Source organism: Lepeophtheirus salmonis, chromosome 6, assembly GCF_016086655.4.
Source record: "Lepeophtheirus salmonis chromosome 6, UVic_Lsal_1.4, whole genome shotgun sequence".
In the NCBI taxonomy this organism is placed as follows: domain Eukaryota; kingdom Metazoa; phylum Arthropoda; class Copepoda; order Siphonostomatoida; family Caligidae; genus Lepeophtheirus; species Lepeophtheirus salmonis.
In genome coordinates, this window is record NC_052136.2 from 44,407,248 (window position 1) to 44,435,181 (window position 27,934).

General features: G+C 30.4%; 1 protein-coding gene across 2 annotated transcripts in view; it reads left to right on the plus strand.

Moving 5' to 3' along the window:
* The first annotated feature begins 4,673 nt into the window (after positions 1 to 4,673).
* LOC121119956 (protein kinase C-binding protein NELL1) overlaps positions 4,674 to 27,934 on the plus strand; it is a 33,221-nt gene continuing 9,960 nt past the window's right edge. For both annotated transcript variants that reach the window (XM_040714806.2, XM_040714807.2), the window contains exons 1-3: positions 4,674 to 5,114; positions 25,843 to 26,221; positions 26,279 to 26,461. In XM_040714806.2, coding sequence (XP_040570740.1) covers positions 5,015 to 5,114; positions 25,843 to 26,221; positions 26,279 to 26,461 — 662 coding nt within the window. In that variant the 5' untranslated portion in view covers positions 4,674 to 5,014. The remainder of the gene's footprint in view (positions 5,115 to 25,842; positions 26,222 to 26,278; positions 26,462 to 27,934) is intronic.

Here is a 27,934-nt window from a genome sequence, read left to right on the forward strand (position 1 = left end):
AACACCAGGAATCTCTCTTTTTTTATAGCTCGAGTCAACAAAAGAATATTATAAAAACCTTTAGAGACATGATATTATGTGGATGTAGTTTGAACTAAAAAAATCTATAATTTTTTGTCACAAAAAAGAAACACACTAATATATATTACGAATTACTAATTGATAAAATGTAACTGTAATTGGTCATGGGATTACATATCAGTAGATATGTTTTTTCATCTGGATTACAATATGTAGATGATTTTTAAATCTCTTAAGTAAAAGAGAAGTATTTTTAGTTAATAACGGTATAACTCTAAATGAAATTGAAAGAGTAAATAACATTTTCATTTTATTAGATCCATTTCCACCACAAAAAAATTTCTCAAGCTCTGAATTTTAGCTCTCATTTTTTACACAACCTCAAATCAAGTTCTGATTATAAGAAAATTTTACTCAAATATAGTTCGATAATTATATGAGTATGAATAAACTCTTAGTCTCGATATATCTTTGAAAATTTTTGATATGTAATACAGAAATAATGCATATAGCCTAAACATAAATCTCATTAGGGGGGCTACTATATCAATTTTTCACTAATGCGGTACGATATTATGGAATTTTTTTTTTGTTGAACTTGTTCTTTTCTAGGAATAAAATTATTTTTCTTGTTTTTAGAAAAGAGAAATTTTTGATCTTGTTTTTCTGTGAATATATATTTTTTAAATTTAATAATCTTAAGTAAAAGGAAAAATTTTATCATGCTTGACGATGATTAATTACTCACTGTCAAATTCGATACCGTGAAATATATTTAAAAAATTGTTTTTACACCCTTAAAAATTGAATATTTTTTACTTATTAAGAAATACTCAATCAAGTCATTTTGAAAGTCTACTACAAAAATGATAAATTTTGGATAAGCCCTCCCCAAAAATTGAGGGCTAGAACTGCAGTTGAGATTCTTAAATTTACTGAAAAATAAAAAATGCTGCATTTTGGATTGTTCATGAAATAGAAACACTTCATTCAACACTTTATCCAGTCCAATTGTTTTTACATTTAGAAAAACTTGTTTTAATAGTTGTTTCCACTATATTTTTTAAACCATTACAGATAGCCTCTTTCAATTTTGATGAGTTTAAAGGGTGAATGTTTCAAAAATGATTTTTTTTTTTTATTTCTTTCTTATGAAAGAATATTTTTTTTTTTAATTCAGATCACATCGGCCATAAAATTTTTTACACCAAACAAGTTCATTTTTCTCTCAGTCTTTCCTTCCAATAAAAAAAAGATACAAATTGTTAAATTAAGTGTACAAGGTGTGTAAATATGGAACCGAAATTTATGAATAGATGGCAATAGTAGTCAATGTAGTTTCCATTGCACCATTTTCTTTGTTCCGAATTCTGACAAAGAAAATTCTCCCTAACACACAATTCATACAACAGCTAAGTTGTATGAATTGTGTATTAGGGTCGTATAAGGTCGAATGTTATGCCTAGAAGTTACAATTTGGGGACGTAATTGATTTTCTGCTACTATTTTTTTTAAATGCTAATTTGTTGCAACGAACGATTGTCAAAGCTTACGGTATCCATTTGTTGCTCAATTACAGTGATTTGAGGTATTTAAAAAATTCAAAAGTGGCAATTTTGATGTGGAAAATGTCCGAAAAAGTTTGAAGATTTTAAAGCTGCTAAAACCTGGCAAGAGTGTTAATACTGAAGGATACTGACGATAAATGATCAATTTAAATAGATTTTTGAGAGCTGACGCCACTGATTACGAGTAACATGTCTATTTTCTGTTTTATGAAGGATATCGCATACCATAATTTGAAGTGTAATAAGAGGGAAAGATTAACTGATATTATTGATTCAAGGACAGATATTGACTGTTAAACTCGTTTATATATATATAGACACCTTTTGGCAAAGCCTCTTTGAACGATTTGAGTTAGCTTGCAATTTTGTCTGTTACTTGTAAAAATTGATGAGGATTATTTCATGAACATTAGAAAATATTTCATTTCGCTTCTATTCAGGGATATCTTACATGTTTGATAGAAGTCAAATTTAATATAAGATATATAGTTAAACACGTTATATATAGTAAACATGAGTAGTTAAACTCATTCTATGCTATAGCATAGAATGAGTTAGTATATTTTAATTAAATAGCATATGCAAAAAAATAAAAAGGAAAAAACAAAATATAAGTACAAATAGCACTGATCCCCTCTCTAATAATCTCCTTCCTTTAGGTTTTTCTTCTTCATTAAAATATTTCTATATATAATACGGAATAAGATTCTTCTAAATCCCAATGCAATAGTCATTTCAATTAATTATAATTGACTCTCAGCACATATATGTGTATATAAAGCATTTCAATTCCTCTGAAAGGTAGTCCCCCAACCATTTCAACCAAAGACTTGACTAAAGAAACAAGTTGTTGTATATATTTTTGAACTCAAAAAGGTCAAATCATTTACATATTATGCTAATAATATTAAGTAAAAATAAGATTTTTGCAAAAATGATCATCATCAAATGATCTACATAAGTGGTACATGAGTGCCCTCTAGTGGTACGTGAAAGAACGTCATAAATAGGTGAAGGCTCCTTCATCATTTTTGTTTATAATAGTGGTACTTAGAGTTGTAAAAAATATAATCTGCTTGTGTGTAATAATGAACGTCAAAATCCTGGTAATTTGAATAATATTTGAGAGTAGAGCAGCTTAGCTGGCCTAAAGCTACATTAAATTAGCTATAAACGCTGTGAGAGCAAGGGGAAAAAAATATCAATCCCACTCCATATCTATCAGGGCCGTAATCACAGAAGAGTTAGGGTCCCACAGTATTATTATTTGGTGGTATATTAATGCTGAGCCATCCATAGTCACTACGACAAGCCCACTTCAAATAAAACAGTACTCTCCAGTAAATACATAGGCGGGAATTACTCTCCAATGTCTATCCTCAATTCTACTCAGATTCCAACAAGAACTGACGCTTTCAATTACTCAACAAATTCTACAGACTCACTAGTAGTTACTTAATACTTTTGTTGGATCTTTTCTCCTCAAGAATGAAAGAATAATGATAACACGTTTCGAAAATAAAATAAAACACTCTTCTGGTTAGAACAACAAAACGCATTGAGCTACTCTAGAGTCACATTTTTACCATTCTAATGGCAGGTACTTATAGGTCTTGTATCTTCTACATTGGTATACTGTTTGAGAACTGCTGCTATTTATAATATTAATGGGTAGATTAGTATAATAATTTTGTTTTTGGATTGATTTGGTACGACAAAAAAGTAGGATAATGTGAGAAAAATATTTTATCTTTGCAAATTTAATGGTTAAGTTATTGTTTACAAAACAATTGATAATAAGATAATAACACATTTTTAATACATATTATTAAGGTCTGATATACAAAGTGGCAATTTTAAATCTGGAACAAGTTTAGACCTCAATGTCTTGGAAATCCTGTGATGGGTAGTGAACATCTGTAAGGAAGACTCATGATCGTTTTGGGCTAATAACATATAATAAATCAAAAGATTACACGATTAAAAGGAACATACATGTGGCCTTCTAGCTCGATGGATCTGAAGACCTTGGACTACTCTATGTTGGGTGTCTTGCAAAAAAGAGTCCAATATTTCTGCACACAATACTGTTGACTCATTGCAAGCTAATATTTTCGAGGCATTGGCCAATATAGACAACAAATTCCTCATCAAAGATAGGTTGGTGGCTGTGATTGAAGCTGGAGACGGTTGGTTAGAGGGATTTATATCACTATGGAAACCATCATGTAAAAGCAAAATATTTGTGAATTGCATATTTAATTTCAGTAAATACATTGATATATACATTATTCTTAAATTTTACGGATTTAAAATCCCCCACCCTATACATGTAATAAAAACAAGGCATTTGATGTATAGATTTAAGATACTAGTAGGTACAGTTATGGTTTATGCCCTATTATTTGTTAGTCGCATTTGACATCCAAATATACGACTCTAAATGTTCACCATTGTCTTGAATCTTATTAATTAAGAAGGGATTTTTATTCACATAAAGAACAGTGACGTCACATAAGGATATTCTAATAGCAAACTAATGAGGCTCCGTTTCCGGATTCAGAGCTTAGGAAACAATATAGATCCTTCATTGTTCCCCCTTTTTTTTTAAACTTATTTTTCATGTGGATTTTTCGTGTACTTATTAAATCCAATTTATCAGAGAGTGGAAATCTTTTGCAACTCAGGAAGATGATTATTTTTTGTGAAGGGGGGGACTTGGAGTATCTTTCACATATCAAATATCACCTCTTATTCAGCAAAAAATAAAAATAAACTTCTTGATGAAAAATGATTGATATTTCAAATTATTCTCTGAGTGATTTTGTCTGCCAAACGCATTTAATTACTTTCCTATTTTTTTACTTAATAATAATGATATAATATTGTGTGGAATACGTATGTATACGATATTCATATCATATGTAGGTATATAAACGCTAAGCTTTTTCTTTTCTTGAATAAAAAACGAGGGGCCGTGTCTTTCGAGAAAAAGGGCACGCGTTGAATGGTCTCTTCTATTTATTTTTTTTTCGCAAAAAAAACAACAACCTTTCGGACGAAGATAAGGGCGGCTTTTTCCTCAGTACATTTCCAAGTATTTCCCACTCCGGATCTACCTTACATAATCTTACTACTACATTATATTTAAAGTATATGAAAACAAACAAAATCATTCCAATAATTGTTCTAAAAAAAATAGAGAAAGAGAGACGAAACAGCCTCTGTGATTATTATTTGTACTCCAAAAAACCTCTTATTTGACAAGATTTTATATTTTTTTCCAATGAAATCATTTTACAACCAAAAAAATGAATTGTGATATTGCCATTTTTGATATAATATGTGAACCCTATGACAACGACGTCCAGGAATCTGGATCCTGAAAGAGTGAGATCCAAATTTGTCGACTCCATGCCCTGAATATGCCTAGCCTTACGCTTAAAATACATATATTCAAATACCTTTTACTCCTTCTGATGGGTGTCAAAAGGACGACAATGACGGTGACCGGAAGTAAAGACGGTAAGTTCCGGAAATTTCCTATGTTTTCTCTCTCCTTTCTTTATTTTTTAATCATTGCACTTTTCACAAGTTAGATTTATTTATTTATATAAATATATGTACATACATTGAATCAATATGTCTTCTTTTTCTTCTAAGAAACGAGGGGGAATAAGTGCTTAAATTACATAGACTTAGGTATATCTACATATGTAAATATACTTCTTGCTTAGTTGTTCCCTGATGAGGATTTCATTGCTTTCTTCATGGAATCTGCTGGAAAAATATACATAGCATGTACATTTCTTTCTCTTGACTTTTTAAACAGATCATGGGATCGTTGGTTAGGGCTGGATAATCACATCAAATCACCCCATGCAAACCCCTTTCAAAACAAATGCAATCAATATTAAAATGATTGAGAGAGTTTCGTGGGGAGGGGAAGTTGGTTGTTTTTGTTGAAACTGCAAAAATATTTTCTCTTTTTTTGCATATTTAACTGACTGCCAATTGACTGAGTGTATTCTTATTTACTTATATAAATGTATGTAATGTTTTAATATTTAAATGCATATTTTTTGATTGATCAGATTGGAAATTTCTCTAAAAACATTTTTTGTTTATGTTATACCAAGTAATTATGAATGACATTACACAATTCCTACTCACATTTCAATACTAAAGACTGGTATGTATCATTTGAAAGCTTATAGTTTATTGATATCTACTTTGTACTATGAAAAGCTTAGGAAAAAAACTACTAACTATAGCGTTCAAGTCCCGATGTAAAACTACTACCTGGATGCTATAAATTTAATGGCGAAACAGAATTATAAATAACGCTAGCATATAGCTGTAAAAACATTGTTCTACTATTTACTTGCATATAGCAAACTATATACCATGTACTACATTAGAAAAGAGGCATCTCCCTTCAGATTTTACATCGTTTATATAGCCAATGGCCACCAAACTCGGTCAGAATCTAATAGAATAAAAATTTGTTAAGTATTGAAGTTTTAGAGAATTCTTGAATAAGAAACACTCATTTTTTTTCTTTTAAAATATATAAAAATTGTATTGACGCATTATGACCCTAAAATAAAGCATTCATATGTTTAAAGATTTTTTTCTCTTTAGGGGAGAATCAAAAAAAGATTTTCAATCATAAACCACACTCCAATTTAAATTTGAAGTCAGTAGTAGTACATTAAAAAAAAGTATATTTTTAATGAATACTCAAAAGTCATAAAGAAGACTGTTTTTTATTTGTATTTACTAATGATATAAAAAAGGTTCACACATGTTTGTAAATTTATATATGTAAAGTTCATTTGGCAATGTCTATTGGACTGTTTTTTATATTATATTTTTATACTTTTATTATGCCTATTATTTGTCCAAATATTTTGTTGATTGAAATTTTTATGTCATTTTTCTAACTACCTTTTCTAGGAATTGTTTTTAGGATTATTATTATAGTATGTAGAGATTGATAGCAATCTATTAACTTTGCCATTATTCCTGATGCCAATTATTTGTAGTATTGTGCATGTAACAAGTAGGTTCTTAATAGTTTTAAATGTGATTTATGATTATTTCAAATTTGTATCTTTTCTCCTAGTATCAAATAACAATAAATGAACATAATATTTGATTGTTCTTAGACCACCCAAGTATTAAAAGGAGTACGCCTCCTTCTTTCTTTTGGCAATTAATATAATGCAAGGTATCTTGAACTAAAGAGAGAGAGAGAGAGAGAGTGAAGGATTTATTATATACACTTATGTTAAATATGTAGCAATGCTATTCAATACTCCTAATATTCATTCTATTTAATAATACACGAATTAACATCCATCCTCCTTGTCGCAGTATTCGTTCCTCATCCATCAAACTGTTAATATCTTTGTATGTAGTATTAATGACGTCCATTTAGGCATGGTTTTTTGACTAAAATTAGGACTTGTGATAAACTATTAAAAAGATTCGTGTTTGATTCATTTTTTGGTGTGAAAAATAAACCTATGTCATATTTTTGTAAAAATTGAGAAATCTGTGTTTTTACTTGGGAATTCGTCTTTTACTCATTAAATATAGTACTTGGAGGACGTAAAAAGGCGTTTGAGCAAAGAAATAACGCACTTTGATGCTTTTTTTAAGGATGATGTAGAAGAAAGGATGACTCTTGTTCTGTCACAAGGGACCATTAAGGAACTTATAATTTTTAAGGAGCCGCTTGCCTCTTACTAGTGTTACTTGTCAAGCGGCTCTGAAACAATTTCCTACTATTGAATGGAGAATAGTACCACAGTTGAAGATAATTGACTAAGCGGCAAGTTAGTTTCTGATCCTATTTCTATTTATTTTGGAGAATATATATTGGAAAGAGATAATAAAGATTGGATTGTGTTTTATGTATTAATGTGTATTTACAACTATTTAAGATGTAGAAACTTCATGTTATCACATTTTCATAGAAGGTTTTTGGTGGGACACATTCAAACCGTAGTTGGTCCACTCCTGATGTAAGATGACGCCACAGACAATAGCTTATAAGCAAGAAGACTAACCGCCCATGAAATAAGTAAAAATAGATTATATTTAGATACGAACTAGAGTAATAAATTTTTGTATTGAAAATTTCAGTATACTATATTAATCAAACCTCCATTATTTCACTTTGTAAGGCCTTTAAATCACGTTTTCTCTCTATTATCACTCTTTTATGAGTTGAATGACCGACTTGTCCCTTGCCATTATAACAGTGCAGACTCAATGTATCCCTAAGTATAATGTATACCTACGAATAGATTCTCGATCCATCATGTCGTAATTTTGGGAAAGTACAATTTAATTACTTTATCTCTGATCTACTATTGTCACAATCCCAATATTTTTGTTCTGTTTCAGGTTTCAAAGTGATTATCGTCATTTTCATACTTATTCTACTAAAAATATCGTTAAGGGTTATTAACATGCACCTATAGCTAATCCCACAGGTAGCTTAGACATTTGAAGACATTAAAAATACAATAATTTATATTCTTGCTTTGTCTTATAAGTAAAGTTGAATAGTTTGTGCTCAAAAAAAACCTTCAAAAATTAAAAGGAAAAACGGTTGTTGCGTATACTCTTTCTTCTTGTTTGCTCATTATCTAATGGATCGTCGTGGTGTTAACTTCTCCCTCTAAAGTATGCATTATTTCATATCTTTGGTGTAAATTGTTTAAAGAATACATTATAAAATAAATTGACCCACCGGTTCCAAACAACGTTTAGAAGACTGACAGCTGACAAAAAAACACGACGTGCATTTGTAATTTAGTGGTTAAGACTGCCTACTGTATTTCTGACAAAAGATAATGAGTAACTCGACCCATACTTTCGTAATTTTGGAAGAGCCTAGGTATTACTTTATTTCAATGATAATTTTCGGGTTTGTTTATTCTAAATACCGAAAATACTTACGATTTAGAATCTTTCTTATATCATTACCTCAAAAGAATTTGTAGGTTTTTTTTTGTTTTTTTTTTATGATTAAAGTCTACAAACACTCACATACCTTTTGGCACAGTCTCTCAAAAACTATGCATGAATTTCATTCCAAGAATTCTGATATAATTTGTAGTTTATGAAAATTATTTAATCATTAAATATGCTATGAACATAGTTTATAATTTATGATAATGATTCAAAACTCTAAATAGTTCCCTCATTTACACCTCTTGTTATGATTACATTTACATATGTTATAAAAAGTGATGGACTTCTATTTACGGATAATATGGGTCTTTGTACAATGTGCATGTATTCTGATAAACCATTTTGCTGTGTAGTACATTGCACTTATTAAAGAAGCAAAGATTCATGTCTGCCACAATAAATGAATTATAAGTTGATATATTTTTTTGAAAGATCAAATCGTACCAAGTCAAGCTTCATAAACATAATGAATGTTCTAAACTATTGCTAACATTCTAGGGCAGGGGTCTCCAACATGTCACACACGACCTACCAGTAGCTCGCCAAAGGGTCTTGGTTAGGTAATACTTAATTTTTATATCTTTTAGATATAAAGTACTTTCAATAAATATATTTGTAGCTATATTCATAGGAGCAAGTTCAGCGGGGGCGCTTCACATTTTGAAGGTAGTGTAACGAAATTTTTGACTTTTTATCTTATTTTATACGATATATTAGAAGAATAACAAGAGAATATTTTGAGACTCGTAAATCCATTTTTTAAAATATTATTTCGATATGGGAGGCATTATCAATTTTTTTTTTCTTGTTTGGACAAACATCAAGGAGTATCTTTTCTGAAAAAAATCAGGGCATACCTTTTTGCATGTTAATACTTAATGATAAAGTACTTAGTCAGAGAATGTATGTGCAAATATTGAGACTAAAAAAATCATCATTTATTTTTAAAAAATGTCATTTTATTAGCAATAAAATTTTCAAATTCGGAAAAAATGTCCAAACTAACAAGGAAATCAAAACATACTATTTCCCCCAAAAGAGGGATACATAATTTTGTTTTACCAACGTTAGCAACAAGTGTGTGTGTCTGATCTGTGGGGCCAGCGGGTCAGTCGGTAAAAGGTATAATGTGGAGCGCCATTTGACCAATATCCATGGTAACATTGGTAACGGGACTTTCTTGCGGGCTGCATTATACGAAAAGACAAGATAGCAGAGCTGAAAAGAACGCTTCAACAGCAACAGTCTCTGTTTACCTACCGGCGAAGGAGGCCAATTCAGCAACAGAGATTTCGTTCAAAGTGACGCACATTTAAAGAAGCAGAAAAATCCGTTCTCCGAAGTGGAATCGTAAAGGATGCCATGACCGTGGTGGCTGAAACGCTGTTAAGGTATATCAAAAGTTTCAGTCATTTTGGAATCGTAGTTGTTATGGCACAGTCGTTTGAGGGCGTTGATGTGAGTGTTTTTGAGCCATTGGACAAAATCGAGTATCCAGCTGTCATTAAATATTTGTTTTTCAATGTGCAACCTTTAAATAGATTCAAACCATGGGAGACATATAAAGGCTTGTTGCGTTAAAATTTGACACGTCTAAGTCAATTCAACTTGGAGTAATTGAGCCAAAAACAAAAAGTGTCTTGTGAACAATTATTTCGCGGGGGAAAACGCTGAGTACTATTTGAACAGATTACAGAGATGGGAGCATCACAGGGAAAATATGAAGAGTTACAAGGAGACTGTATTGAAAAATAAAATTAAGAAATCAGAACAATGTCTTGTATCTTTGTTAGGCCGGAAACTTTTCAGACTACTCTCGTATGTACTCCCTTTTCTTTTCTTTTTTATAATGACGTCATGAGATTAGCTACACATGCTCATTGTTAAAAATACGTAGTCTACAAACAAATAGACAAACTTTACTCAATTAATATAAATATCCAAATGCAACGTGAAATTTTGTATAATATGATCATACTTTGGCTATGTTTTGTTTTTGCATAGCATAGTTTCATTTCGGATACTTTTCATCCACGTTTTCAATTGAAGAAATATATAAACAAAGTTATATATTTACTATTTAAAGTTATAGAGCAAAAGGTGTTATTTAATTACTGTTTGAATGATAAATGATATCTTATTCTGATACCTTGAATTTGATAATATTTTCTGTAAAATATTACACAAGAGAACAAATATCTTTTTAGATAATTGCAGAATATTGGTTTGTGGTCACTTTTTTAGCTTTTTGTTAAGTCTATGTAAATATAATATTTTTTGACTACTATTAATTCCTCATGTTCCATTAAGGGAATAGTAGATTAATATGGAGTCTATGTATTTTAAAAATAAACGTATATGTCGCTTGTCAACAGGGAAGCAAGTCAGAATACATTTGTATTCTTCTACTAATTAATTATCCTTCAATTCTATCAACCAACTATTCGGATGATTTTGATTATACTTAATATCGTAATAAAAATTCATAATTTATACAAGTGGATATATTATTCCTTTGAACTTGAGGCCCAACTACAGTTTCATAAATCAAATGAAAGTTCTAAATTATAATTAATATCATTTTTGGGTATTTCAACACTTTAAAAAAAATGATTACTAGTGTTCCGAAATATGTCTATAAAATATTTAGCGTGAGATTGGAGCTTTTGCATTCTTCCTTTGATTTTTAAATTTTTTCAAAAAATTCATATATTTAGTTGTTTCTTTTTGACTGATTCCAAGACATGTTGAAGCTCAGCTTGTAAAAGTTTGCTATAAATAGAAGAACCCCAACTGACCTCGTGCGTTAACTAGCTCCACTTTCTCCAACATGAGTATAGAAATAAATTAGACATTTTCTCCTTCTCTTGATCTTTTTTTTATGTTAAATCATAAGGCATAAAATTTAATTTGTCGTATATAGCAATATGACATCACAGAAAGATTAACTATTTGATGGTTTTTGAGCGTGAGTAATTTTATGACTTTTAGGTTCTAGGATTCACATGTATAGTTGTAATTTCCTTCTGTCATGACGCTTGAATAAATTAGCTGCGAGTATCTATGACATAAAAGAAATACACACTCTGATGTCGATCTTCAATTCTACACCCAGTCCAACAAGGACTTACACTTTTAACTCCAGAACATATCATCAGAATGAATTCATGCACCAGTCATTATAATATACTTATTGTTCTCTCTTCAAGAATAATAGAATAATGAAAACAGCCTTGGAAAATAAAAAAAACACCATTTCAGGTTCCAAATACGAAAACAGGGGCGTTCGCAGGATTTTATATATATATATATATATTTTTAGGGGGGCTAAAAACTAATTTTGGGTTATGTTATCTAGTTAAATGCAGAATTTCCCTTAAAATTAAAACACCAATGAGGAGAAATTGAAGGATTATATTTTAGGGGCTTAGTTTTTTGGAATTTTTTTGAAAAATAGGATCCAAAAATTAAAAAAAATTAAATTAAAATTAGTAATTTATAAAAGAAAAATTGAAATATTAAGTTTTTTTTGGAAAAAAAATTGAAAAAAAAAAATCTTAATTTGGGGGAGGGCCTACTGCCCCCGCTAGCACCTCCCTGCGGACACCCCTGCCAATAAATCCTAGTATCCTAAGAGAGAAACCCTACTTTATACCAAAATAAATATGTGATAGTAATGAATTTGCTACTAAATGATTTCTTGAGTGTCCTTCAACAATCGACTCCTAGTACTACAATCATACATATATGTGTAACCACTATTTATGTATAATAAATATTATGATTTCAAGGATCGTATCTACAATATACATACATAAAACGTTTTTATCACATTTTTTATCTCTCTCAAATGAAGTTGCACCAATACCCTATTTTTTTATAGTTATTTATTTATTTGCAAACTAAATTTGTTCGAGATAATGATGATGAGCTTGTTTCAACCCACTCAAATGGAGTTGTATGCTTTGTTGCAAGGGTAGTAGTCGTTGTACAGGTTTGCATTTTATATGGTGGTCACCCATTCGAATTTCCTCACAAAATATAATGGAAATAGAATAATGTCCATTTAAAGAATTCAAGGATTCAATCTCATAATTGGAAGAATCATCAAAAACTTGTTATGTTTTTGGGCAAAGACTTTGGTATATAAAATCTACTTACATATGCTTATATATAAGGACTTGAGTTTACATACCGTTAAAGCAGTATTGTATATGAAAGAAAGTAATAGCATAATGTTAATTTCTGTTAGGCATTTGCATTAATTAAGTACATATAAATAGTACATAAACGTGCAGTATGAATTTTTTAAGTATTACTCACAATGAGTTATATTAATGTCTGGAATTGAACAAGTTTAAGTCACTGAACCTCTTATCGTAGGATTCGTAGCTTTTCAGGTAATAATATATATGGCAAAAATTAGTCAGTTTGTACAATATCACTTCCTTGTCAATTCTTCTTCATCAGATCTTCCTGAAGTCACATGTTACAATAAATGCCTCTTCCAACTGAATAACTTTTTTTAAAGTGAGAAACAAAAGATTTTTGGGGAAAAGAAATTTTGTATTTAACTAGTGGATTCAACAAACATTTTTTTTAGTATTTTCCTACATGTTTAACACTCAAAAATTCGTAAAAACGAAGTTTTTATTACAAAATGGCTCCTTTAAACAAAATATAATAGATTAGATTTCAAAATTATTTTTGTAAATAAAGGTTGAGAATTAGTCATACAAAGTCTATTATCCTTTATATTATGATTACTTTATTATATAATTGTCCTTTTTCCATTCATATTTGTTATCAAGGGACACACACATGAGGTTGAGTAACATAGCCGTGTTTCACTCTGTATATAAATATAAATCATAAGTATTGATCTTTTTAAACGCGTTAGAACTCTGTTGGAAAAAATGCTCCTTTGCTTCAATCATTTTCCCAAATAAATACATATTCATAATGATTCTTTTGTTAACATAAAAATCCTAATGATCATGACAAGGAGTATTGTCTGGCATTTAAGAATAATTTAAACCGTCAATAATTATCATATAATAGAATTAGATAACTAAATTAAATATGACGTCATATAATACACCAAAAGGGTACCTTTGTAAGAGGCATAGCCTTGTATAAATATAAATATTAAAAAAACAAGATGGAACCACGTAGCTCAATGGACAACGCGCTCTTGAGTGCAATGTGCGTAAGTTCGATACTACGTCATTTCTTGAGAAGGAAGTCCATATATGTTATGTATATGGACTTAAAGACCATTCTTAGGCCAGAAGGACTAATTTTAAAACTATAATGTTTACTAATACTTTTTTTACACCAATACCATTGGTAAATGATTTTTGGAGAAAAATACAATACGTACAATCAATAATGTACGCACATAAAATAATTAAATTCCGCTAAAACAAATAAAAAACAAAATAGATTTGGGGTTTCGTCGATTTCTAGAAATATTCCGAAAAATTAATTATTAAAAATTATAATATAAATAAACAATAGCATATTAATAACTAATAAACACACGCCACATGTATCTCATTACTTTTCTCGACAAAGGATTTTTTTAAAAATTAAATCGACCCACCGCTTCCTCGGCCATTTTTCTTGAGATATGGCATCCCAGAGATACCCTTTTCACCACCATTTTCTGAAACTTTGCCACTGCTTTGAACACTATCCTCAAAGTCACATTTTGGCTGTTCGGCAAGAAGGCGTATAGTAGTTCGTGCTGCTTTGGTGCTCTCTCGATATTATGAAGAATACCCCCCACCTCTTTTTCTACAATTTTGCATTCCCTGAAATCGTGCTCCAATGTCCGCGTCTCATTAGAGTGAAAACAGAGGTTGGGATAAATCACACTGTATAAAACAATATTTTATTAATTATTGAAGAAATAATATACCCTCAACAGTCAACAAAATGTAATACTTCTTTATCCAACTGAATTAATAGATATAAAATATAATAGTCAAACAGTTTCAATTGGTTTACTAATGCTTACAGTACGTATAATACATGTGTAATAACTACTGAGGTCAAAATGAAGTCTTATTTTGCTAAAATATATATTTTAATGTTGGGGGGGTTAAACTTGTGTTAGGATTTGAAGGGAAGTAACTCACGGTTATAATAATAATAAAAAAACAAGAGTTGTTTTTGTTTATTTTTTGCATCCTTGCTTGTTTATGCCTCTTCCTTGAAGGCTGACTTTCAGAACGGCGATGTCACGTGAAAGCACCCTCTAATTCTAAATCACATGATGAATATATATAATAATATATATGTTTCTCATGTAGTCTGAACAACAATTATGTATAGGACTTATGACTTTTCCAATAGTTCCCCACATGTCTTCATACATTCATTCCCTAAGACTCCCACGAAAATAAAACCTGAAATGGATTCAGAGAAAATCATCCCATCATCTTAACACCATCAAGTACATATTTAATAGATAATAGGTTGGGGATAAAATTAATTTCGTATTTCCCGCCTTTTTTTAAACTAAGTATATCTTGTTCATTATTCGTCACATCGGATCACACGATAAGATGTTGTAAAGGTGTGAGTGTATTACAAACAGTTTTGTACATCATCACAATTAGCCGGTTCATTCGTGCATTATCGTGCGTCAAGTATGGAGGTCTCAAAGGAAGAAATTCGGCATATTTTACAATTTTACTACCTGAAAGGGAAAAACATGTCGAAAGCGGGGAATTTTTTTTTTAAGGGGCCTATACTTTTTTGGTTGTGTTGCAAAACAATGCTTAGATCAATTTCGTTCTTCTGTATGGAAGGTGAATGATGCACTACACACTGGCGGGCCTGTCTTAGAAAATCTCAATAAAGCCATGGAAAATATTGAGATAGACTGTCATTTTAGCAGTCTTAGCATCGCTCAGGAGCTGAACATTGATCATAAAAGTGTTTTGAATCATTAGCAGATTGCTGAATACAAAAAGAAATAGGAGATAAATGGTGTCTCATCAAGACAACGCCAGGATGCACAGGTCTTTAATGACGTGGCAGAAACTCCTGTAGCATCCACACTACAGTCTAGACCTGGAACCAAGTGACGTATACAAGTTCCTGCCTATGGGGGCATACAAATTTGCCCTCAACTATTGGACTCAGGTCCTGCAACTCGACTTGTTTCGAGTCCATATTTTTAAGACTCATAACTACACTTGAACTAAAAAGCTAATTCATACTAGAATCAGGAAAGCCTTAATACTAGGGATCCAATTATATAATTATGGACTTAAGAATAAGTTCGAAATAAATTCGAGGATTTAATCCAAATATTTAAGGAAAGGAACTAGAGTCGATGAAAGTGTTCAGAGAATGGGACTTGTGAGCAAAGACTCGAGATTCTACATAATAAAGGACGTTATCTCACTAATTACATGGTATTTTTTGTGAGCTGTCATTTTTTCTGCTTCTTTTCTATGTATCAATGTTGAAAAGGCTGATGGGTTTTCTTGAATGAGCTCTGATTAAATTTTGAACTGTGTGCAATAATCAATCATTAAGTAATAATAATTATATAGTTGGGGAAAAACTTGCTAACTTTTACCATCTGACTTTGTAACTTTGTTTCTTTTTTGAGGAAAGGTTGCGAGATGCAATAAAGGTAATAGCAGGATCTTCTACGTCAAAGAGGGATCATAATGACGTGAGAAGGAATCTAGTTTCAACAATTCTCTATGTTTTAATTATGCTTCTAGTTGGAGCATCAGAGCAGAACAAGACATTTTTTAAAAGGTGTTGAGGATTTCGAAGGATTTTTCGTCTCCTCAAATTTCTCATTCATTCTACATTTTTCTTTGCAATACAACACGTTCTCTTTTTTTTTTCTTTTTTGAATCTCTCCTACTTGGATATTTTTGTATGTACAAATGAATGAACAAGAACATGATACAGCAATTGATTATGGATAATGCACATGTATTTTACTTATATAGAGTGTTTTCATGTGACGTTAGCACATTGTTAATGTCACCCATCTTGTGGGTTCCAAATAATCAAATTTCACAAGAATAAAAACTAAGTGTGTATTAGTCCCAAGATTTGTAACGTCCGAAGGAGTGCCCAAATTGGGTGCAAAAACATCCCATATATATTTTTTTTTTGTTAATTAGCGTACTCCTCATTTATAAATCCGAAATTTTTTTATCAGGATAATAAATATATAATTAGGCCTAAACTATTATAGTACTTGAAAGATTGTTAAAGTTTAACCAAACTAATTTGACTGGTGAACTGTCTTACTGTACTATAATACAAGTAAAAATGATGCCTTGAAAAGGAAGCTTTAAAATTTGAAACGTGTTTTAAGGACCAATAACAAGGACCCTCATAAAATATCTTTTGCTTAGATAAAAGAAAATGGTGAACTACAGCTGTGCATTTTGATGTAAAAATGGAACTGACATGTAAAAATAACTTTTACGACTTATCATAAATTTATATCTCCAACGTGTAGTTTAAATTGATCAATTCTCCTCTTTATCATGTCCTGTATTTAAATTTTGTACAAATCGTCTGGAGAACTTTTTTGTATAAATTCATGAAATGTTTTTTTTTTTTTTTTGAGGGGGTTAATTGATTTGAAAATCGAATTAAGAACAAAAGTCAATTTAAGAATAAAGAAAAAAACAAAATCAAAAAGTTTTATTATTTTATTTTAGAGATTTCAAAATATGACCTCATTCTCCCTTCCCCCACCCCCCACCACACACACCAAAAACTGACAGTGTTATTTTATTGAAATCAAAATATGGGCCTCACTATCTAGTTATATATCAGATACAACTATATGTGATAATAAAACGGCGTTATAATATTTAAATTATTATTTACGTAGTGTATACAATAAACTAACTATTACATTTGCAAGGATATTTTTGTACAACTATACAAAAAAAACTTGTAAAAATCAAGTAGGTGTAATTTTCAATACCTATTAATTAGATTGAATTCAATTATCACTGATTTTTTTATATCATGTAGTATTCATTATAAGTTAAAGATGATTTTTGACAACCAACAATTCTCCTAGTTGGACTTACGAAGGAGATTTTTTTTTTTTTTTTTTTTCAATATACAAAATATATTTTTCTCCTTCTTGGGGGCCTTTTTAATTGAAACCCAATTACAATCAATTCAATATAAATGTTAAGTTTGTTTATGTTTTTAAATCCATTTATGAAGTTTTTTGAAACTTTTGTGGGGAAATTTTTTCATTCATCATAGAAATATATCAACTCTAGGCACCTAAGAAGATAGCTTTATTTTCTGCTGATGTGATTTAATCATTAACGTCGTTGATGTTGCCCATTTTGGGGGCGAAAACAACCAAGTTTTAAAATAATGAAAACACTTTTTTCATTAATATTCAGAAAAATATTAAGCTATTGGATGTCAAAATTGGACCAAGAGTTAACCTTACTGTCTATTAAAAATTTATCCCTCCATCGCTTTGTTTTACTTTATATCTGACCCTAAAATGTATACAAATATGTTATTATACTGTTACATAATCATATTTACACATTGTATATAAAAATTAACTATTACAATGAAAAGGAACATATATTTTTCTCTAATAATCTTACTTTTCTCGTTCCTAATCAATTAAAAAAATGTTCCAATTTAGACATTTCATTGGGATTTTTAGTATATATTACTTTTACTTCAAATATCATTGTGCATCAAGTAGTATTCAGTGTAGGTGTTCGGTTTTTGATGGAGTATAATCAAGATTTATGTGAAATTTGCAAAATTAATGGCGTACAAATATTAACTTTGAGCCTTAAAGAGGATACAATTTATTAAATAAGTGAAAATGCCTTGATGACTTATTAGAAAAATACGTGTTCAACATTAAGCATAGAACCTATTCAAACCACTTCGTTCGTTTGACGAAAAAAAATACTTTTTTTATATATACATTCATCTCCATTGTTTTCAGGTATTTCATTTGATATTTGTAAATGCAACAACATCTTGAAGGCGCCAGTATCTTCAACCATAAAATACGGCGCCTGATCAGATTGATAACATCAATCCCGTGTTTGATTACATAATATAATCGAACTCAGATGAAGACATAGTAAGAATTATTTTTAGGATACGTACAAATTACGTTAATTTTGTATAATACTCATCAAGACCTGTGCCAGGTTGAAGGCTGTGGTTGAAGCCGGAGGTGGTTAGTTTGAGTGATTTTAGGAAAATAATTCTTATATCCTTACCTCTTCTGTATTTACAATCCCTACCCTGTAAATATGGAAACCAAAAAAAAAAAATTGCTCCAAATCGGTAGAGAAAAAGTCATCTAGAACCGAATGGAAAAAATAAATTCGGTCTCGGATCGAGTCTCAACACTAGTCATAATAGCTATGTACATCTTTGTTAAAGTAAGTAGACTGGGCATTGCTACCATGTATAAGGTACCTTCGTTTTCTTTTGTAATATTTATAAACCTATACCTAAATATTACGTGTATATACTTCGTAAATAAATAAAGCCTCATTTTCAGGTATATTTTTATTTTATTGAAAGAATATCAAAAACCTGATTTCTTGTCCTTAAATCTTTTCTTCTGCCAATCATTCTTATGAACATTCTTGCTCAGTTATGATGAGTATAACCTATCAAAAGCATCTTTTCACTTATTACTTAACGTTACGTTCACCAAATAATACTAGAGGCAAGGGGGAGGCTAAAAATTTAATTTATTTTACTTATAGTTATTATTCCACCACTTTCAAAAACGGTGTGCAGCGTGTACTAACTGATATATCCCTACGTGTACTACATATTATAATAAGGGGAACATATTTGCATTTCCCAAAAAAATACACATTGCCCACCATTGTGAGTTGTAGTGGTGGGGATATTTTTCAAAGTATTAATGATTCATGTTTGTTTGTTTTAACAAAATTATTTTGTATCTTGCTTATCTTGCTTTTTTTTGGACCATGAATTTTGGATTTCAAAAAAACTATATTTTGGAGTTTTGTTTTGGTTTAATTTTCTTGTAGATCCATTTTCAGCATGCCTTATTCCTCCTACATAAAACCGGACATTTTATGAATTTATAAAAAAGTCACAGGGCATGTTGGGGAGAAAAGGGGAGACGGTTGGTTATCTTCTACAATAATAACTCGCAACTTTTAAAATCAGATTGTAGAAGTTACTAACTGTTCGTCACATAAGTCCTTATTTAATTAGTCATTTTAACTGCAAATATTTTATTGATCTATTGTAAAATTACTTGATTATTATGTATTTATGGACTAATGTTGTATTATTATCTTATGTGCTACAGAACGTTTACCCATCAGTAATTTTCCTTTTTTAAAGTCGAAAATTGCCCCATTAATGTATCAACCATTCAAGGAATATTCAATAACTGATTTATCCTCAATACAAGTACAAGTTATTCATTAAAAGTATATTCATCATCTGAGTAAGTGGTTCTCTAACTTTATTCGACGCAGAACCTTTTTCAGAAGCTTTCATAGAGGACCCTAAAGATTATAATAATTGTATACATATTTTAAATAAACATCCCTAAGTTGTTGTTTTTTTGGTCAATGTTGGGAAGTCTATTAAGACATTGGTTTCAAAAGTGGGGTCTCAGGAATCAAGGACTGGGTCGCGAGATGATTTCCAAAAAAGGAAGAATATAATTTAAATTGTGGCATTAAAACTTCAATAATGATAATTCTACATATTTTTTATAACTCTCTTTTGGTTTATTTAGAAATACTTCCGAAATTATAGTGCTCCAAAAACATAACTGGATGATAACGAAATGATTAGCTGTGGCAGTAAAAGGACACCCCTTTTACTGCCACAGCTAATCATTTCGCATCTAATATGGAAGATGTGCTTATCAAACTTTCATGTTGCCAAACACTAAAAAACAGATTTTTTTAAAAAATCACTTAACAAATCCCGGATTTCTACGATGCATGAGTACCCACTGCTGGCTATAGTACCTTTGGATTTACTTACACCATTGGCTCAACTTTTATATGTGAGACTTCCTTTTCCGTATTAATGCATATCAAAAATAAATACAGATCACAACTAAACGTGGGGGATCATTTTCGAGTTGATATGTCGAACTTTGAACTTTATAGGAGTGATATGGCTTTTAAGTGCACTCCCAATTATGTATTCATCTCTCAATGAGAGGAGGTGTAGGGGTCGCACATTGTCAAACCACATATTTTAAGGGTGGAACTCTAAAAAGTTTGGGAACCACTATATTAAGGAACTCTTGTGTACTGATGTAAGGAATGTTCAATTATTGTAATATCATCATCACAAGTACACTTGATTCTTCATTTAAAATAATTATTTGTCACATTTTTGGATTGTAACTTCCCCAAAATCCCTCATCCTACGCAACATAATATGTAAAAAAATATATATTGTGTATGAATAACAATTCTTAATTGCAAAAATATTTCATAAAATATGTGAGATATTTTCTTCATCTATATATTACCTATATTTTAAAGTGTAATCATTTTTTTGTTCAAAGTTGTTACAATTCTAAGAATACGTTTTTCCCACGGTTTTCTTTTAATTTTTGTGTGTGTAATTTTGTTGTTTTTAAATACTATTATTCTATTATTACTACTCCAAATATATTTATGTAAAGGTCATAATTAGGGCATGCTAGTGGTGTATCCATACCAAAATTTTGATGTCCTGTGCTAAATCTGAAGGACACGTTTGAATTTGATGCAAAATACGTCCAATAGAAATGGACATTGGGAAATAACTTTACCATAGATATCAACCAGTGATTTCATCATCAATCACCACCAATGTTAATAAGAATAAATGATTGATAACTATTATTGTTTATGAAATTTACTGAAAGTTTGGCTAGACTACATAGTTCACTGAGGTACTTTACGATAGTTTTAGGGAAATGGATGCTTTCCTCAAAGTGTCTAAAACTTGGACGATTTTCAAGGACAAGACTGGACAGAAAGGTACAGGACTGGACTGATTTCAAGTTCCACATTAAGAATTGATAAAACCCCAGGTCCAAGGCCAGTTTTGTTCTTGGCCAAAGATAAATGTGTGGATGTCTTTCCTTTCTTAAAATTTAATTTTTTTTAAGATTTTGTAGTTTTAAAAAAAATAAAATGGGCGACCCTTTTCTTTTTTTAGAGAAAATACCTGTCCTATTTTTAATAATCCATGTAAAAACTATCTTTTTAGAAAATAATATTTCGATTTCTATTCTATTGTATATATACAATATACAAAAAACAGCGAGGAGACTCCAATCAAGATCAAGGCCTAGGACAAGTTCCCCATATCAGAGGGCCTACTTATAATTTAATTATTATCTATGTACAAAGTGTTTATCACGGCTACGGTGCATGCACAAATTCCGAGTATGGTGCTCGGAATAACAAATATTCCATTACAGGTCTATTGTTATAGTACGTATTTTCTTTACAGTTTTCAAATGATATTCAAAAAAAAAAAACATATTTGTAGGATACTTACCAAGAAATTGTCACTTTTTGGAGAGCAATTGTAGACAATTTTCTCCTTTATATTAATGTCTTATGTAGATGGCGCCGTTTAGTTTAGCCTTTATTTGATAGAAAAAATAATTACATTAAATATATTTAACTTTATTACTTGATTTTATTACTTTACTTAATATTATTGGTTAATATAATCACATTTTAGAATGAAAAAACTCCGTTTTATTCACTTGAATTTCATATGAAACGTTTATATTAATGAAAAAATAGCTTTATCAACTATGAAATATATTATGTATATTTTGAATTAGTAGTAATGAGTTATTGATTAACAACAATAATTTTCAATTGTGAAGTAGACGGTTAAATTCAAAATCTTTAAAATGTAGACCACTATAAAATGTATTAGATTCATATTTTTTGCTAGATGCGAAGAACTTTAAAAGTGCCCTCTATATGAGTAACATGGACTTAAATACTGTGTGTTGATGCATGGACTATTTTTGAAATTAATGTAAAAAAGAATAAAAAATCCACCAAACAAATGTCCATAATTTTTATCTTTTATGTTACATTTTTATGCATATATTATGTACCTATCAGTATTATTGTCTCATTTGCTCTACATCATCTGATTTATGGGTTTTCAGATGGAACAGGTGGGCGCTATGTCTGGATTGATTTGATTTTATAGAAGTTTTTATATGTACATATATACGTTGAGGGATAATTAATGTCTCGTCTATTAATATTTTGATTCTTTTTTTCCCTTACGAACAAAAAGTTCCATTGCATAATGTTGGAAATAATTATTATTTGTATATAAATGGGAATTAATTTAATTCTCATGCCATAGAAAACACCAATTCATCAGTTTCTTACAGTTTAATTATTGTACATACACTTACAATATTTAATAATATTTTTAAATATATGACTCCTTAATTAGTAAAAAGCACTCCGTGAGAATCAAATCAATTACTTATTTACATATCTTTTCAACAAAGTATGGAATTTGTATTTTTATTTGCCGATACTTATATTGTAGTATTACTACCTTCATAGATGAATTTAATAGCCAGTCAAAGCTCCATGGAATGGATATCCCCCCCCGTTTTGATTAAGTTTTATCTTAAACTAATACTTCAAAAAAAAAAAAAAAAATTAGATTTCATCCCAACAAAATAAAGTCCATAGAGCAAACAATTATTAGGATGCAAATAATGGATAGCTCCTTATTAGTGTTCTAAACATTGATTAATTGATGTTGAATTAATTCATGTGAAGCTCTTAATAATTACTTATTCTGAATATAAGACTCTTTGTATGTAGTAATGACGTTCATCTATGTATGGGTTTGATTAAAACAAGGACTTATTATGAGGTATTCAAATAATTCGTGCATGATTCATTTTTTGGCGTGAAAAATGAGCCTCAAACTTTTGTTCATTGATCAGCACAGATTGAGGAAATAGTCATTTTTAAAGGGTCTCTTGTCCTTTATTGGTGTGGTTTGTCAAGCTCCTTTGAGCAATTTCATAACATTGAAAAAGGAATAGCTGGAGATAATAGACAAAACGGAAAGTAAGTTTCAGATCTTTTTTTATTTCTTTTTGGAAAAGATAAATTGGAAGGATGCAATAAAGATTTAATTGTTTCTTATGTATTAAAGTGTATTTAAAACTATTTAAGGTTTACAAACTTCATCTTATCACATTTATAATGCTTCATAGAAGCTTTTTGATGGGATACATTCAAACCGTAGTTGGCCGACTCCTGATGTAAGTTGAAGTCACAGACAATACCTTATAAGCAAGCAGACTCATCACCCATGAAATCCATAAAAAAAAGGTTATATTTAGATACGAACTAGAGGAGTACATTTTTGTAGTTATATTATATTTATCAAACCTCCATTATCTCACTTTTTAGGGCTGTTAACTCATGTTTTCTCTTTATTTCCTCTCTTTTATCAATTGTATCGCCGCCTTGTCCCTTGTCATTATAAAAGTGCAGACTCAATGTATCCCTAAATATAATGGAAAACGACCAGTAGATTATCAATCATTGATGTCGTAATTTTTTAAAGGAGAGTCCAATTAATGTACTTTAAGTCTGATCTAGTGTTGTTGTAAGACCAATATTTTTGTAGAGGGTGAAGTTCCACAGTTATTATCGGTATTTTGATACTTTTCGATAACTATTCGACTAGATATATTTTGTAAAAATGTTGTTATTTACATGACTTTTCAGGGAACTCCATTTTCTTTGGGTACCTTAAAAATTTGAAAAATTATAAAATAAAATAATTTTCATTCTTGTTTCGTCTTTAACGTATAATTTTCTAGCTCATAGTTTTTGGGGTTTACATCATTGGCAGAATAATTTGTTTTTCATGTAAAGACACCTCAAGAACCAGTTCCAATATCCGTTTTAAAAGCGACAGTACCTCTATACTGGCTGTAGTACTTGTATACCGTACAACACTACTCTGATCACGTCTGTATCTATGTATATTGAATCTTCATCACATTAGTTGGAAAACAGGTAGCCTACTTCATTTCTGACGAAGATTCCAAAATCAGTAGGTTGCAGTTAGCAATTTCCCTGCAAATGTGGAATTATCCATGATTTAATAGTATTTTATTATTCATAGATTAACAAGAGGTAATTTGAGTCCAGCCAATCAACGCTAAGACTTATACAAGTCCACAGTTGACACTAAAATACAGTGCACATTTGTAGGGATTTGGTGGGATAATGCTGTGATGCATGTATTCGTTGAATAGCATAATCATCATGACCAAGCACTGAAAAAAATTATTCTTGCTTTATGTTTAAAAAATAACTTAATGTTTTTTGGCTTGTTCTATTTTTGCCATTTGTTGACATTCTCATCTTCCCGGGTTTAATGTCATTTCTCTTGTGTGGATTCATTTATTAATTTAATCATAATAAAAAAATCATTTGGAATTTTTTTTTTGTCCTTTTTTTCCTTTGATTAATTGTAAACTAGAATTTGTCATTAGGACTCACTTTGATTTATTTTTGACTTTAAGTGTCTTAATATATAATCAATATACTATGAAGGTATGAATGAAGGAAGTAGGAAATTTTACTTAAAGTTATCAAATATAAATAAAGATGTAGAATAATATATGGGTAACAAATAACTAAGGATATTAATCCTAGAGTCATTTATTATGTGTCTGTTTTTTCATCGTGGAATTTCATGGATTTAAATAAAAAGGATGGGGGATATTGATAATAGATTGAAGTGAAAACCACAAAATATCAAAAGAAAAATGACGAAAAGCTTCACACTGTACATGATTTATTGAATTTTTTTCATGTATTTACAAGACTCTCTTCCTGATAGAAATAATACAAAAACTCTTTATATATTATTAGGAAATGCTAGTTACATAAAGGGGACGGATTACAGTACAGAAACTTGTATGTTCATAGATTTGCATTGATGACCACACGGCTTGATGCAAATCCTCCTATACTCTTTTTGCAAAACATTATTTCAATAAATTTAACACTTATCTATGCTTTTTGACTGTATATTATGTACCTAGGTAAATATTTAATTGAATTACAATAGTTATTGTTCACGCAGAATTAAGCTCAAGGCTAGAATAACAAAATCACGTTTTTGATGTACTTTTCTTTAAAAAAAATAATATATATCTTGATTTTTTCAGGTTTGAAAACATATTTTGATGACTTTCGGGAAAATGACGGAAATGGCCTCCTTAGAAGCAATAATTTTATTAGTAGCAGCAGTAGTTATTCCCAAAGATCCTCAGCCCCGCATAAAATAGATCTCTTAGAGTGTCTGGATCTTCGAAATAGAAGTATTCAAGGAGTAGAATATCGTCCAGGTCCCCATTCTCCGTCTCCAGCAGCTTATTTTGATTCTGGTCCAAGAGAAGCTGCCTTCATTTCAGAGGAAAAATGCTTTAGAATAGGTCAATTACTTCAAATATCTGCTCAAGATGACGTTGCTCTTATGGCTTCAGTGCGACAGCGAAAAGGTAACGCAGGTAGTTTACTTTCCATCGTCGATTCGAAAAACTCAAGGTAAGGAATTTTTTGATGATCCATGTTCATTTTATGTTTTATACTATAATTGTTTAGACTGCTGGAGCTTCAATCCTCGGGACGACAAGACGTCCTTCGCCTTCATTATCGTTCCCCATGGTCATCATCTTCCTCAGGATCCATTGTAGAGACAATACCTATTGCATTAGCCGATGACAAATGGCACAAATTGTCAGTGTCCCTTTCGGGGGATCAACTACGTGTATATCTTGACTGCAGGTAGTATTCTCCACCTTATTTCTCCAGATCTAAGTATGTACTTGGATTAGTACAATAATACAAAAGTAGATTCGGTCAAAACTAGGATTGAGACTCCTTTTTCGATCGATTTTAAGATATTTTGTTGATATTTCGGTTTCAGAACGTGAATCGAAATTTAATTTTTTTCAAATCGTGGACTGATTTTTTCCATCTACTGCAAGGGACTAAATTTCTTATTTTTTAGACCAATCGTAGTTAATGTTTTAAGCGTCAAAACGTTTTAATTGTGTATGACGTCATTGTACCGATATTCACAATTTGGAAATTCATATGAGATCATAATTCATCTATAAAGTCGCTCACATAGAAATATTTTATATGTGAGCGATTTAGATAGAGCTTCCTCAAAGGAGTGAATTAGTTCGTTTTAACAAAAATCTTAGCGTCTCTATAGGGTCTAATATTTCTCAACCCAACTCCAGCAGTAATAAATACTTGAATTCTGTACAGCATTAAATTACGAAGACTTCACCTCAAAAATCCCTTATTTTCCTATATTAGCAAATACAAAATGAAGTAATATCATTATATTGTTCCTTACTACAATTAACTGTAATTAAAATATATTACAAAGTAATGTGTTACTTTGTAATAAAATATAGTCTGAACTACAAATATTTATTAACTTACTAAATTTTTATCGCTTAGAAGTACACAGGGGCTTCTAAAGAAAAATACACTTTATATAAGTAAATATATATAGTTACTCGTATATTAATTATTTAACTCATTAATTGGTACTCGAGTTCTATGAAATAAATAAAAAAGACCCTTTTACTCACCTTGTGGGCATAAAAAGATGAGTATTACTCGGAAATCGTCAAAACTTGAGATTCTTTTTGATTCTTTTTCGAGCCCATTATAACATGTAAATCTTCCTAGGCTTACTTCCTTTCTTTGCAAAATTTATAATTTAGGGTTTCCCGCAGGTACAAATGTATTGACTTTTCTGCAATGTGTACTCCTAATTCCAGTTCATTTTTAAAAAAATCTTTGTTTGATTTTTAAAGACTAGCTGGAGTACTCGACGTTGCTTGGAATTACTAGGACGTCTATTTTTCTATATATTATCATTAATGTGATATGATATAAGTATCAACGTGTAAAAAGGAAGTATGTGTAAATATGTATTAATACATGAAATAAAGAGGGAGTCTGTTCTAAGTGTTTGAAGTGTATTTATTGATATTAATTAAAACGTATCATGACGCAGTCGCTCGGTAATTAAGAAATTTCGAAAAAACCTAGCTGAGAAAATTAATATTAAAAAGGATACCGACGAAGAGCGAATTAGAAATGAAAAATCAATCACGGATTCAAAAGTTGGAAAAGAATGTGGAATTAAAAAATCAAGAATCTATAGTGACCATAATGAAAATAATGATGGAAGAACAAAAGCAAGCTCGAGAGGAAAATCGACAATTCATGGAG